This window comes from Haemorhous mexicanus, chromosome Z (genome assembly GCF_027477595.1).
Source record: "Haemorhous mexicanus isolate bHaeMex1 chromosome Z, bHaeMex1.pri, whole genome shotgun sequence".
In the NCBI taxonomy this organism is placed as follows: Eukaryota; Metazoa; Chordata; class Aves; order Passeriformes; family Fringillidae; genus Haemorhous; species Haemorhous mexicanus.
Genome location: NC_082381.1, coordinates 46,928,238 through 46,942,155, shown reverse-complemented (window position 1 = coordinate 46,942,155; position 13,918 = coordinate 46,928,238). Strand labels below are relative to the sequence as shown.

Sequence of the window (13,918 nt, the reverse complement as noted above, 5' to 3'; positions counted from 1 at the left end):
GTAGTGTAGTTTTGTTTACCTGCCATCTGATATATAAAGATATGTCCACCCTTCCTTTTTCATGTGGGACAAAAAACCCCAATGTGTATTGAAGAAGAGAAAAATACTATATATAGAATATGACATTGTTCACACATAAAAAAGGAAATTCAGGGACTCAAAGAAGAAAAAATTGACCTTAAATGGTTAAAATGTACCTCCAGAACACTTTTCTTATTAACATAAAAGTTGTCTAAGCAACAACTTTATATGCAGATTTGAACATTAAAATAGATAGCAGGAAATAACTATTTCCTGAAGTAAATAGTCTAATATATATTTTTTAATCCAGAGCTACAGACCTAACTATAGGCAGCAAGAAATGGTTAGAAGGTGATTTTTAACAGAGACATATAATCAGCACAGAAACTAAGTTTCTCGCAGCATTCCTGCAAGATCTTTCAACAAGTAACGAAACAAGCCTCCCTACCTTTTCTTCATTATTAACATTCAAAGGTAATGATATATTTTAATTACTATGGTGACACTTACATAATCCACAACTCTTTTGAGTAACTTCACATCATTTTCTCGAGATCCACAGCTCTCTTCCAACTGTAAGTGCAACGCTGGAGAAAAAGATTCTCCCACTACTTTTAAACCAGAAATCCTAAAACAAATAAAAAGTCTTTGATGTACATCCTACTTGGAGACATTTTGAAATTCTAGATAAGCATTTCTCCTTTCTAGGTGCTGATAAAAGATGGATATTTCACTTGATTGATACTAATGCAGACAAAACACATGCATTTCAGCTTGCATTACAAAAAGATATCAAAGTTATCAAGCAAATGTTTTTCTAAGGAGTTTCAGTAAGTTTATATAACAATAGTTACTCATCCTTTTGCAAAAAAAATTATTAACCCAGAAATTCTTAAAGAGTCCTTATGAAGATGTAAGAGAAATGTCTCTTAGGCCTGTAATTTGCTGATAAAAACCCAGCTAGCTGGGTAAAGTCACCTTTTTATCACTTAAGATATAACAAAGAACAAATGTTCTGCTGGAGGTTTTGCAAGATTTGTCAAGATTTATGATTTTAAATTATTTCCTGTAGAAACTCTTTACAGCATCGTGTGTCAGTCAGAAGGTTCTCTAAACCTAGTTATAGGACTACAGTTGTTCCCTCATCTGTACATAGAAACAGTTGTTAACTGGGTTTCTAGAATTTGATTGAATGACTGACATTTGATTGTCACTGTCCTGATCACTGCTCTAAACATCACACTGATCTAAACATCACACACACTTAGGATTGAGTTATTCCCATCCAAAAATCTGGATTCAATATCCAAACAAGACCTCTGGTCCCCAAAATTAACAGGTCACATAAATGCATATCAACTATCAGGTGTCATTTTGACTTCTGGACTTTGAAAATTTTGCATAATACACATTTTAAAAAGATCAGGCTCATTTTATGGTAGTATCATTCCAAAGAAACTAATATAATCAATCATGCAAGAAAGATTTGTGTGAGTGTTTTTAAAAGTTATTAATTTCTGTAATATGCAACACGAAATTGTTGGTATAGCCATTGTCGTGGTTTGATTAAGAGGAAGTGAGTTTTTGGGATGCTGTGGTCAAACCAATAGGTGCTCAGAATTTAATATTGGCACCTGGTTTGTCCACTGAGGGTATGGATACGCCTCTGAGAACACAGGGGGTTAAAAGCTGTGGACTCCCAGAGGAAACTCTCTTGGGTTCAGGTTCCTGAAGAGAACAAACCTCCCCTCCTCCCGGCTCCAAGCTGGGCGGGAGGAGGGGATGCCAGGCCATGCGGCGGAGGAGGTAGGCCAGGCCGGGGACAGAAGGGAGGAGGCCCCTGCAAGATGGAAGGGTGGAGGAGCACTGCGAGGCTTTGGGCAGCCCCCCCCACCCCGCCACGCAGGGAGAGAGAGGGAGAGAACCTGTGCCTGTGATAGCGCGGCTAGTGTGAGGGAGAAGGGGGGTGCCCGGCAGCCGTGGGAGTTCATGGACCAGTAGAGCCTGGGACTTTTAACCCTTTTCTTGTGAATGATGGAAACCTTGCAAATGCTGATCCTCCTGGAGTTGAGATAGCAGGAGAGTTTGGGATAGCAGGAAACAGGCAAGTGCGATGCAAGTTGGTGCAAGTGAAAGATGTTGAGAGAAGCTGAGAAGAATCCTAGGTGGGAGGAGATGATGGAGTGGCCATTGGCTGGACTTTTCTTGTATAGCCATGGGCAGAACCACTTGTGTTCCTGTGACACAGAGACTGCATTTAGGGGGAGGCAATGGCTCAGAGCCAGGAGAGTGCAGTGATGTGAAGGAGTGCATGAACAGAAACAACAGGTGAGGAGGATGGATGCACTCCATCTTCAGAGAAGAAGAAGAGGAAGAGGATCTCTGTTCTTGAGACCCCTTGGCCGCAGGGGGTGAAATTTGGGGGGGACAGGTGTCCCAAAAGGAGAGGGACTGTGCTCTTTTTGGAACTGGACAAAGCATCCTTAAAAGGGAAAAAACCCTAGAAGCAGCTCTGGTCCATGTGCAGTGGTGAGAGCACTGGACATGGAAGGAAGAGGTCACAATGGCAAAATGTTCTCCGGGCGGTGCCACACCCGACACGGAAACACGAGAAGTTTTGACTGTTTCCTGGGTGAAGTCTGTAGTGCAAGAGGGACTCCTCTCTCCCTGAGGAACTGAGAATTGATTATCTCAAGGGTGGTGATGGACTGAGAGTGGGTGATCTGAAGGGTGGTAACTGAATTGAAAATACAAGGTTTTGTCTTATTGTGATGTGTTGGAAATCTGGTGGGGAGAGGAGGATATCTGGAAGGTTTTCATCCTGCGTTCTGTGTGTTTCTCTTGTTGTCCTGGGTTTTTTTCCTTTTCATTCTTAAGCTGGAGCCTGCTCTGCTCTGTTTCTGATCACATCTCACAGTAGATACCAGGGAAGAAGTATTTTCATGGGGGCACTGGCATTGCACCAGGATCAAATCATGACAGCCATCTTCTAAAACATCATAGTATTAGGAAATTTGAAACCTTATTTTTCAGATGAATTCTAGCCATTTTCTCTGTGCCTCCAGAACAATGGGTACTTTATTACATTTTAACACTCAAGTCAAATATGTAAGAACAGTATTGTATTCAAGGTGATTGACAGGTGCATTGAGTTGTCTGAAAGAGTATCTGCTAAGCTTCATTCCAAATGCTTTTATTTGTTTATTTTATTTTCAAAATGCTTATCGATACTTTGTGTCATGGAGAGCTGTCACACTTTCCTAACAATTTTAATGTGCAAGAGATTGCAGCCTTCCTCAATAGTCTTAAGGTATAATCTCTTTTCAAAACTTGTAAAGAATTTAAAAAACTTGGACTCTTTTTAGTAGCGCAACAGGGACAGTTGGGAAAGAATAATTTTTCTCCTTTAATACATACACAATTGAGCGTGCATATCTCAGTCTAAGCATCTGTAAAACCAGAAACATATTTGGAAAAGAAGAGTTTCTTTAAAAATCACATTATAAAGGCATAGCCAAATAAAAACCAAAAAGCCCCAAATCCCACACTTACCCCTGTAAAGCTTTGTGAATCCGTTCACATTTAGCCCGGAGAGTCTGAAAAATGTCTGTTCACAAAAAAAACCAACAAAAAAAACCAAAACAAAACAGAAAAAAAAAAAAGGCTTAGATTTCCTGTTTCTACTTTACATTTCTCTAAGACTTCAAATACAGCATTTGGAATCAAACTAAGGTATGTATAACCATTGAATTTAATAAGTCTCTTTATTACTCTTCTTAATGTTCCCGATTCCTATTTCTGCCAGGAAATAACAAGCTTTTAAGTCCTGACAAATGCACTCTTTCCCTTTATCTCATTACTCCAGCTGCATATGGAGCTGCTGCTGTTCATGACCATATGGAAGGGATGACATAAACACTTAGTAATGGGACTGAAATGGCAGGTCCAATTTATAAATATCCATAGATATCTATTGGCATGCAGACTCTACTCGTTGAGCCTTTTCCCAATTCACTGCCATTCTTTAAGAGAAAGCTGACTCCTGGATTTGCAAACTGTGGTGAAGGCTAACCCTCCACTACACCTAACAGTTCTTTAACTTACTCTTAATTTCTTCTTGAATCTATTTCACTTCAGACAACTGATCATGGGCTACCCCATAATTTTCATTTATCTGTCAAAAATTAAATAGTTTATCTCTGCAGATGTCCTTCAATTTGTTGATGCAAATGAAGGTTAAAACCAAATTCACAAAATTTCATAATTTGGCCAATTTTGTCCTCATGTGTCTCTCCCCAATTCCTTAAAAAAACACCAAAAACCAAAAAAACTTCTTTCCCAGTAGGTGTTCCAGTGACTGGGATTTGGCACTGCTGTGGTCTGGCCTCAACTCCTGGTCAGCAAAAAAGATTTTTTGAGGCTGGGTTGGATGGAGCTCCTGGTCTAGGTATCCCTGCCAATGGCAAGGGTGTTGGAACTAGATGATCTTTAAGGGCTTTTCTAGTTGACTCCCAGAGCAGAATCTTCTGTCTGCTAACTTTATAGAAATACCCTGTATCTGGTCCTTTAACTCAAAGGCAGTTTGCACCCTGATGATTCCTGAGATTCTTGCCTGAATGCTTAACTAGAGAAGGAAAAAACCACAATTAGACAGTGCAAATGGAGAGGGTTGCTCTGTCCTGAGGAAATACATTATCATTTGTTTCTATTTAACTTTCTCTTCCTTCATTTGTGCTGAATGAATATGTTTTTAAGGAAGAAGCAAAGAGGCATATCACTGATCTAAACAGCAGAATAAAAATGTCTTCTTTGCTTTTTAAAAACCATCTGTGTGCCTCTTAGCTTCAAATAACTTGCTTATTTCCAGCTAGAAGATGGAAAGGGATGGAAACACTGAAGAAGAAAAGCAGAGTGGGAAATAACATTAAGAAAAAACATGCAAGTAAAATTATTAACAAAAAATAAGAGGACATCAGAGTAAAAAGGTGAGGCATCAAAGTAGGGAGAAGGACAAGTTAGTAGGACAAGTTAGTTTGGGGTGAAGAAAGACTGAAGCATAACATTTTCCTGAATTAGGTACCTGGATTATCCTCCATAATATTCAGAGCCTCAATAGCAGCAGCAGCTAATAAAGGAGGTAGGGAGGCAGAAAAGCAATAGCCTTGACCAGACAATCGCTATGGGAGAAAAAGAAAAAAAAATAATAATTTAGACAATGTTTTAAAAGTTAATTAACGTACATATTAAAAACCTCTCCTACACACCTACATGTAAGTACATGTAAGGATATAAAACTAGGTCCCCAATTTATCTACAATATTTCACAGGAACCAGACAGTTTCTGTGTAGAATCAAATAGAGCATAATCATCTATATCATACTTGCAAATGGATATTAATAATTATCTCTCACATATAAGTAACTAATAGTGCCAGACTATTTATAAAGAGATCTGTCTTACCTGATGGTCAATAATAAAGGATCTTCCACAGCAAAATCCACCAATGGAAGCCAGTGAATTTTCCATGTTTGCACTAATAAGATCTATATCATCAATCTGTCAGTTAAATTAACAAATTATTAAAAGATGCTTTTGATTGCATCAAGACTATAAGTTAGTTTATTAAAGATACATTTTATTTCATATTACCATGAATATTAGAAAAGATCTACCAAACCATGACAAAATGAAAGTACAACTGAAATAATCATTTTAATCAATACAGAAAGGACATTTGAGAAATTGAGATTTATGGATCTGTAAATAAATTGCATATGATCTCTCTGCTCCAGGCATTGCAATGTGAAGAACACAAACAGATAAAACAAATTATTTAGATGCTAGTGACAATTCCATGCAGTCAGTGTGTAAGTGTCCTTTAAGAGTATAAGTGGCCCCACTGTGGTCATTAGGAGGTAGAATGTGATAAAAACTAGGCATGAATCTAATTAAAATAGTCTGAATATTAGAGACCAATTGTGTTATTTCATTTGTTGGTTGCAAATATTTTCTTTTGCCAGACTTCAAAAGATTTTGTCTGTAAATGAATTTAATTTAAAAGTCAATTAATTGGAAAGGATTTAATGCAGCTAATTAGCTCCTATCAGCTAATCAGATAGTAATTGGCATATTTCACAGTAACACTGTTTCCTTTTCTAAATTAAGGTCTCTTTTCCAAGTTTGGTATTAAGTGAAAACAACAGGACAAAGGGAAAGACAAAATGAATTTTCTGAATTTGTTGTTTCACTTCCAAGCTGAATACAGACTGAGAGAATGAAGTGAAAGATGCTCCACACAAACACTGGCAAACAAAAAGCATTTCTCCCTTCCCCCCAGCCCAGGGGACTGTGGTAGTAAGCAGCTGCAAGGATACCATTTTGGATTTCCAAAGTCCTCCTCAGCTGCATAAACACCATGAAAAGTAGACCCTTGGAAAAATAGTTTGGCTGAATCTGCTGGTAAAGTACTATAATAACACCTTTCAAAAAACCATATGAAGCTTCATCTTATTTTTCCCCACTGGAGTAAAAGACAATAGAGCAAAAGAGGATGGCTATATAATGCAAGGATTTTTCTTATTTACACCAAGACCTCAAATATTTCTGTGCCAGTGTGACACTTTTAAGTGTAAGTAGCTGGAAAAGACAGTATTCATTATCTCATGGAGTGTCCAAACAAAGGATAGAATTATGCATTGTAAAAATTCTTATGTTATCTTCATCACTAAAGATAAGTAAAACTATTTCAAGTAAGCACATGAAAGACTGACAAGACCTGAAAGCTCTAGGACTGCTAAAAAAATACTACATTTAAATATATATACACATTTTTAAAACCCCTATATTTAAATGTTTACTGTACACTGCAAAAATATCTGGTAACAGTACAGGTATTAGGAAAAAATTGCACAACTTGCTTCTGTACAAATCTCTCATGCACAACAAAAAAGTACATACATTTATTCCAAAGTGCTCAGTAATTCCTCTTCCGTGTGCTCCAAGGACTCCAAAGGAAAGGCTCTCCTCCAAAAATATTCTAACTTTGTATTTATACTTCAATTTTATCTGAAACAAAGGAAATTTTATAAAATATAAGTCAGCACATGGTGACAAAACGCTTGGGGGAGATAAAAGAAAGACAAGGACAGCATTCTGAATACTGCATATAAGTTCTAGAGTTCTGTTCTGAATAATGCATAAATGTCAGTTCTAGAATTCTGTTCTGTGATTATGACATTTTAAAAGCCTTCAAAATTATTCCACCATGTAATACTAAAATAAATTTCATAAATGTTCACATATTAAAAATCCTCTTTTTAATAGGTTCAAGTACTTTCAAGTGAATGCATTTTTACACCATTTCTTCTCATCTACAAGAATAGAGCCTGCATAAAAAGCCATTTTATGCTGAATAGCAAATATTTTTCTTGAAGTCTATTTCTGACAATTCTATGAAGATTTCTTTGAATTTTTTTTTTATTTTTTAGATATAACCTAATTTAACTGTCTAGTATCATACAGTGTAGCTGAAAACACATTATTTTTTACAGGATAAAAATTAGGACCACAGCCAGACATTATTTTTAAATCTCAATAGCTTCAATATCCAATCAGAAGTTTCAAAACAAGGTTAAGGTTTGGAATCACCATTTCATGAACATGTGAGAAAGAAGGAAGGTAAACAAAAAAAATCATGCAGAACTTTTCTATGTAGGCAACACTACTATTTCATTAGAAACATGCTTTCTTGTGTGGTTCAAAAGGCAAACTAAAACCACTTACCAACTCTGGAAGAGGGCAAATGTCTCCTGTGTTCATATACAATCCTTCCACTACAATAAACCTTCGAGTTACACGGGCTTTGCGAGGATTCTTCAGGGAAAGATATAGTTTTAGTTTATATTAATTGTTACTAAACAAGCAAAGCTCTAAACACTTTTTTTATACAGAAGATTTTTCTGAAGGGAATGGCCACTTTTTCAAACAAGCTGTAACTTAAATTTAAACTTAGTATTTTTCATCTGTAACAAAAGTTGAAATTACTCACTGGACTACTTTTGTCTTTTATTTTATTTATTGTGTAATAATTTCAAAGCTTTTGATTTCTACACATGATTTAAGAGGACTTGTTTTGCAACAAATCATAACCAATACATTTGAACTTTATGAATAAAATTCAACCAATGTAATTACAGAACCAATACTACAAATCTTGGTCCCTATTACTCTCATCATTATTCTAAGCATTTGGAAGACTTTTCAACAATTGTTTTGAGCACCAGGATTCACAATGCAGCACAAACCTCTTACAAGTAGTGCCTTTGTAAAACACAATGCAAAAGTATTCATAACACTCATGTTACAAAGTCCTTGTCTGATCTCTGGATACAATACAGACCATCAAAATATCTCTCACTTGTTTCTGCTAAATTTCAATTGGTATAATTTCAGTTTTGCTGTTTTAAAATGTCATTCCTCTGTTACTTACTTTGAACCTTATTGGTATTTTCTGATCAAGGATATTTAGTCACACTTATTTCATTTTTCAGTTCTTGTACTAAGATTCATAAACATCTATGTAACTTTTCTATGTGGTAAGTACCAAACTAGTCACAGTAGGCTCTACAGGCTTTACCAACTCTACTGATAGGACCTAGCCTTTTCTAGTCAGTATGCCTTAGTTATACACACATGGTCTGTATTAAGCTCATGCCTACCAATTATATGTTCACATTCAGCTAATTACAGTAAGAAACGTTAACCATGTAGCTAACTCAAAGCACTCTGCTTAAACAAACCAAATGTGTTACACAAATTTATCTGAAAACCACATCTAAAAACTCATGTAAAGATTATCTGACAAAATGTATTTTCCATGAAGGTACATTAACTAGTATGTTATCTATACATCTGCTATTAATTAGATCCTTTACTGATTTACACTGATGTTGTTTATTGACAGTGTATCTACTTTAATTTTTCTAGGTCTTATCACAAAATCAGCATTCTTTCAATTGTCTGTAACTTGCCAGCATTCTGCGAACAAACCATACAATCATGATAGCTACTCAATTAATTCTTTTAAAACTCATTTAATCAAGTTATCTGTACTTTCTGATCCTGATCTTAGTAACTGCTTTTGGACATCCTTTTGCATTACTATCAGAATGAGAAGCAAGCCACCAAACTGATTCAAATTTTTCACGAGAGAACATCTTAAGAGTTGAATTCATGATGGGGGAAGACTGAGGAAAAAATCGACCATATTGATTCTATAAAGGACTAGCCATTTTGTGCTGATTTTACAGCGTGGCATTCAAAGTGACAGTTAACTTGCATGATGTATTAGGTAAATACAGTTACATAAATTTCTCAGAGATAAAAAAAAAAGCTCTTAAATAGTTTTTAAAGAAAAGAAAAACATTATCTCATGTCAGTCATCTACCTGTAAAGATATTCCCATGCTACTAATGCCTGTGAGCCTAGTTCTAAGAGTTAAGAAGAAAAATGCAACTAAATAAATACTTTGCTTTAAAAAAATTATCTTAATTAACTAAGCAACATTAACTGCTCAATAGAGACTTATGAAAACCAAGTAACTGCCTTTAAGTACTGCACCCATTCAATTACACAACTCAGTAAAAAAACGTGGGGGAGGTGGCACAAAAGAGTACAAATATTTCTTCAAAGGAATGGTACCTTTTGATCTTCACTCTCTTGTTCTTTCAACAGTCGTTCAAGGTCAGCCATATCATTATGCTTAAATAACTTGATGTTACTACGAGATGCTTGTAATCCCTTCTGAATAGCAAAGCAGGCAGCTTCATCTCTGTAAATATAGCAAACCCTTCTAAGTTTGTTACACACGGTGCAATTATTCAAAGAAAGCTGGCTATTAGGACTTATCTTTCTTTTGAGCAGATATTTGTACTTAGGTGTAGACAAAATCAGATGTTTTAAAGCACTGTATATTTTATTGACATTTTGAAAACTCATTTCAAAGCTTCTCAATTTTATATGAATTACAGACACTAAAAGCAAGCCAGCAGGTTTCTGGTATTTTTTTTTTTTAATCTACTCTCATCCTTTTGTTTGTATGTGACAGCAGTTTGAGCATGGCATTCTATGGACCACGTAGAGTACCCCAGTAATCATCCTAGAAACCTCTCACTTCTTTGCTCTGCGTCTTAGAAATAAAGTGCAAAGATGTGCCTGTAACATTTACTGTAGACCTCCAAATACTCAAAATGTCCATTTTAATATCCTTTGAGAAATAATATATCCAAAGAACTAACTCCCATTTTTAAGTGCTGGAACAGCAAATTTCCAACTATGCTGGGGTATGCAATTTCACAGCTGCTCAGGTGAATTAATCTTGCATAAGTGGCAACTAAACCAAACCTGTACATGCTAAATGCAGTAATTTCAACTGCTTTCAAATACAGTTAGATCTTTTGTCAATGAGAAGCTGAAACAGTATGAGATAACTAAATCCTGGGTACAGTGGCATCCTTGAGTAGTGTGTGCACAATCCTGGGCATTTGTCTCAAAAACACTGATCCAGAAGATAGTGAAAAACAATCAAAAAACATTATTAAATTATGAAAGAACTTCTGTAAGGAGGTCAAATAGGCTGCAAGCCTTGCACTTAGAAAAGAGAGCACCAAAGAGAGATTTTGGCAGACAAATACAAAAGTACCATTGTGTTTTAATTTAACCACAGCAGGCAGCTGAGCCCCACACTGACACTCCCTACTTCCAGGGCAAAAATGCATGGGGAAAATCCCTGTCTAAAAACCAAATGCATTGACAGAAACTAGTACTATATTTGAAACAGGTATTTCTTCATATTTTTCATAAAATGTTCAAGTTAACCATTTGCATGTCATAGAAACAGTGAGGATATTAAAAATCTAAGGTACTGAAAGAACCAGAAGACAAGAAAAATCCATCAGCTCTTACTAAATTCAAACCCTCTTTTTTGGCACAAATTGGGAATTGTTACATTGTTTCTCCCAGCTATTAAATCTTCCCCAGACAAATCATGACTGGCTATTCTTAGGTACCAGATACAGGACCTGCCAAATAATTTATTTGCTTCTGCATAGCTATTCTTCTGTTATTTTAATATGCAGCAATATTTATCCAACTACTCCATTGCCAATGGACATAAGGGGAACAAGTCTCCTGGAAGAAAGGTGAAAAGCCAGCAGTACACAGGAGAAAATGATACATTACTGTATCATTTAAGAAAAAAAAAAATTATTAGAATTACATTAGTATTTGAATGCACCAGTTATTTTGCTTTTTTTGCAGCTGAGTCCCCACATCTAAGCTTTCACAATGAATGCAGTAAGTCATTTGTAATATTTGGCACAGAAAAAATATTTGAACTTTGTACTACAAAATGTACTACTTGATCAAAACCAGTAATATTTTAAAATGTTCAACAATATGTTTAGCAATCATTAAAATAAGAAGAAAGCAATCAGAAAACAATACTTACACAAACACAATGTCTCCTCTCTTTGAATATGCAGGGATAGCACTGGCAATTGTTGCAAATCCATATGAGTATATAATGGCTTCTTCTGTCCTCATGAATTTTGCTAGCCGTTCTTCTAATTCTAAGTGCACATCTATTTGAGAGAAAAATCAAAAATCTATTAGATAGCTAGCTTGTCTTCATATAAAGAAATCTGTCTGTCATTACTTTTAGAAATCATCTAATTGAAGCAAACAGAACATTTATATGTAGGAATAGTATTAAAACAAGTAACTTCCCAAAACCCAGTTGCAACCAGTCCAGCTTCACTTAAACTGAGAAGTAACCTGTTATTAATCACAAGTTTTGGCAGATCTGAAAATGTTTATGCAACATGTTTCTCTAATGCTCTTACACCAAAGTTGTTAAAATCTACTTGTGACTAGACCACAAATGATGCAGCGTTCTTGGACTGAGACTAGGAAGCACAGTTACTACAGTCAGAAAACAAATTATGTCATTTATAGCAATTAATGAGGTCCTGTTGGCAGACCATCAGTCCTTCTAAGCTGATGTTTCCCCTACATAAACATAGCTATCATTATAACAGAATACTGCTCTTGTCAGACTACAAATCATAAATAATTTCCTGAACACACTCTAGCCCATTGAAAAGGTCACACCTCCAAGCCAGAGATTATTCACCCTTAAGATAAATCAAATACACAGCATGTCCCAAACCAATTTGGTCAAAGTGACCCATGTCAAAAATCAAAATACTAAAAATTGTAATACCACATAGTGATTGGATTGTTGCTGTAGAAAAGCAACCACCACATTAAGTATATTGCCTAAGCAAAATATTTTCATTGTCTAACACTCTTGCCACTATCTGCTTCTGCTAGCAATAGACAGATAATTATGCTTCTTGTCAACTGGAAATAAGTAAGATCAAAATGCAAATAGAGATCATTACTGTGTGATTTGAAAGACCACCAGCGGCCAAGTGTTACCTTTTTGCAATTACTGGAAGTTTGCTGAAAATAAAATCAAATAAAGCAACATCAGTTATATGTACAGATTCTTCCAATAGTCTGTGGGGCATGGTTATGTGTGTTGCTCTTTCTGACCAGACAGCAACAGAAAGGGTGCAACAGGAAGGAAATTGTATAAATCCCAATTTTGCCACACTAAACATATCTAGCATAATCTTTCCCCTAAAGGACACAGCCATATGATGTTTTTATTAATTAAAGGAAAGGGTATTTATTCAAACAACAGCCTGCCAATCACAGCAAGAACAATTTTATCCATAGCACGCAACATATAAATCCTCAACAATCCTTTCCTGATGTTTACCTGGGCATTAAAAAACAGACCAGAGAGAATTTGGTTTTCCCACTGCTTTTAAATGAAAACAAACAGTTAATCATTCATTATTTCGAACTATTCTTTTGCACACTATTATTCTGATCCATCTGCACTAGATATACCAAATTTTCAGGGATATCTAGAATAGCCTTTCCTCTCCAAAGACTTCAGAAGGGAGGATACTGACTGGAATTCTCATCTACTTTCTGACTGAGATTGCAAATAGTCCATTTCCAGAATATTTGTGTCTTTTTCTTGTGTCATTGCTACATGGACTTCAGAATCAATAAACAATCTTCAATCAGGCTTCCAAACAGGTGGGATGGCATTTGGTTTATCGAAAGAAAAGCCCAACAAAAATCAGCAATAACAAAATTTTAAAAACAGACTGACCACACAGCATTTAAAACATGCAATATAAACAACATTCAGTCCAAAATGTTTATTTTTGAAGCCTCATCCTTAGAGAATAAATAATTAGGGAAATAAGAGAACTGAACTACTATTTTTGAGTGGTCAGCTATTGATACCTAATGAAGAAAAATGTTTTGAGTGACCACTTACACAATTTAAGTGAAAAAGAAGACAAGACCACCACTGTTCAAAATCAGAACTTGCATCCTTCTCACTAAGCCTTATTCAGGAACAACCACCATTACACTAAGCAAGGTCTAGATAAAAAACAGTGGGCAAAACAAGAATTGTCAGGAAGGGCAGCCAACAAATATATTCAGGTTTGTGCTACCGAAAAAAGTTTTGCAAGCCTAAGTAAATTTTGCCAAGGGCAAGAACACGTAAGTTCAAAATTACATTCACTTAGCCTATCATTACATAAGGATATGAATGCTTTGTTTAATCATGAGGTTGAAAAGTGCTAAGACAATATTAAGGTTTCATTGCGATAAAACCCAAATACTATCTGAGTCTCCTTTATTGCAATGATTTGCTTTAGTCTGGTTACTCCACTTTGATTAGCCTAGCTTAAATGAAACTGCAAACACCACTTGAAGTACATTTGTACAGAGAAAGACAACACTGAA

The 13,918-nt window shown here is 35.7% G+C and overlaps 1 protein-coding gene across 1 annotated transcript in view; it reads right to left on the bottom strand.

Annotated features, from left to right (window-relative positions):
- Positions 1-13,918, bottom strand: part of SPTLC1 (serine palmitoyltransferase long chain base subunit 1) — a 37,330-nt gene that overhangs the window by 4,647 nt on the left and 18,765 nt on the right. Inside the window, exons 6-13 of the mRNA XM_059836843.1 lie at positions 11,529-11,661; positions 9,722-9,851; positions 7,805-7,894; positions 6,980-7,087; positions 5,483-5,578; positions 5,102-5,198; positions 3,574-3,628; positions 532-649 (exon numbers count right to left, since the gene is read on the bottom strand). Coding sequence (XP_059692826.1) covers positions 532-649; positions 3,574-3,628; positions 5,102-5,198; positions 5,483-5,578; positions 6,980-7,087; positions 7,805-7,894; positions 9,722-9,851; positions 11,529-11,661 — 827 coding nt within the window. The remainder of the gene's footprint in view (positions 1-531; positions 650-3,573; positions 3,629-5,101; positions 5,199-5,482; positions 5,579-6,979; positions 7,088-7,804; positions 7,895-9,721; positions 9,852-11,528; positions 11,662-13,918) is intronic.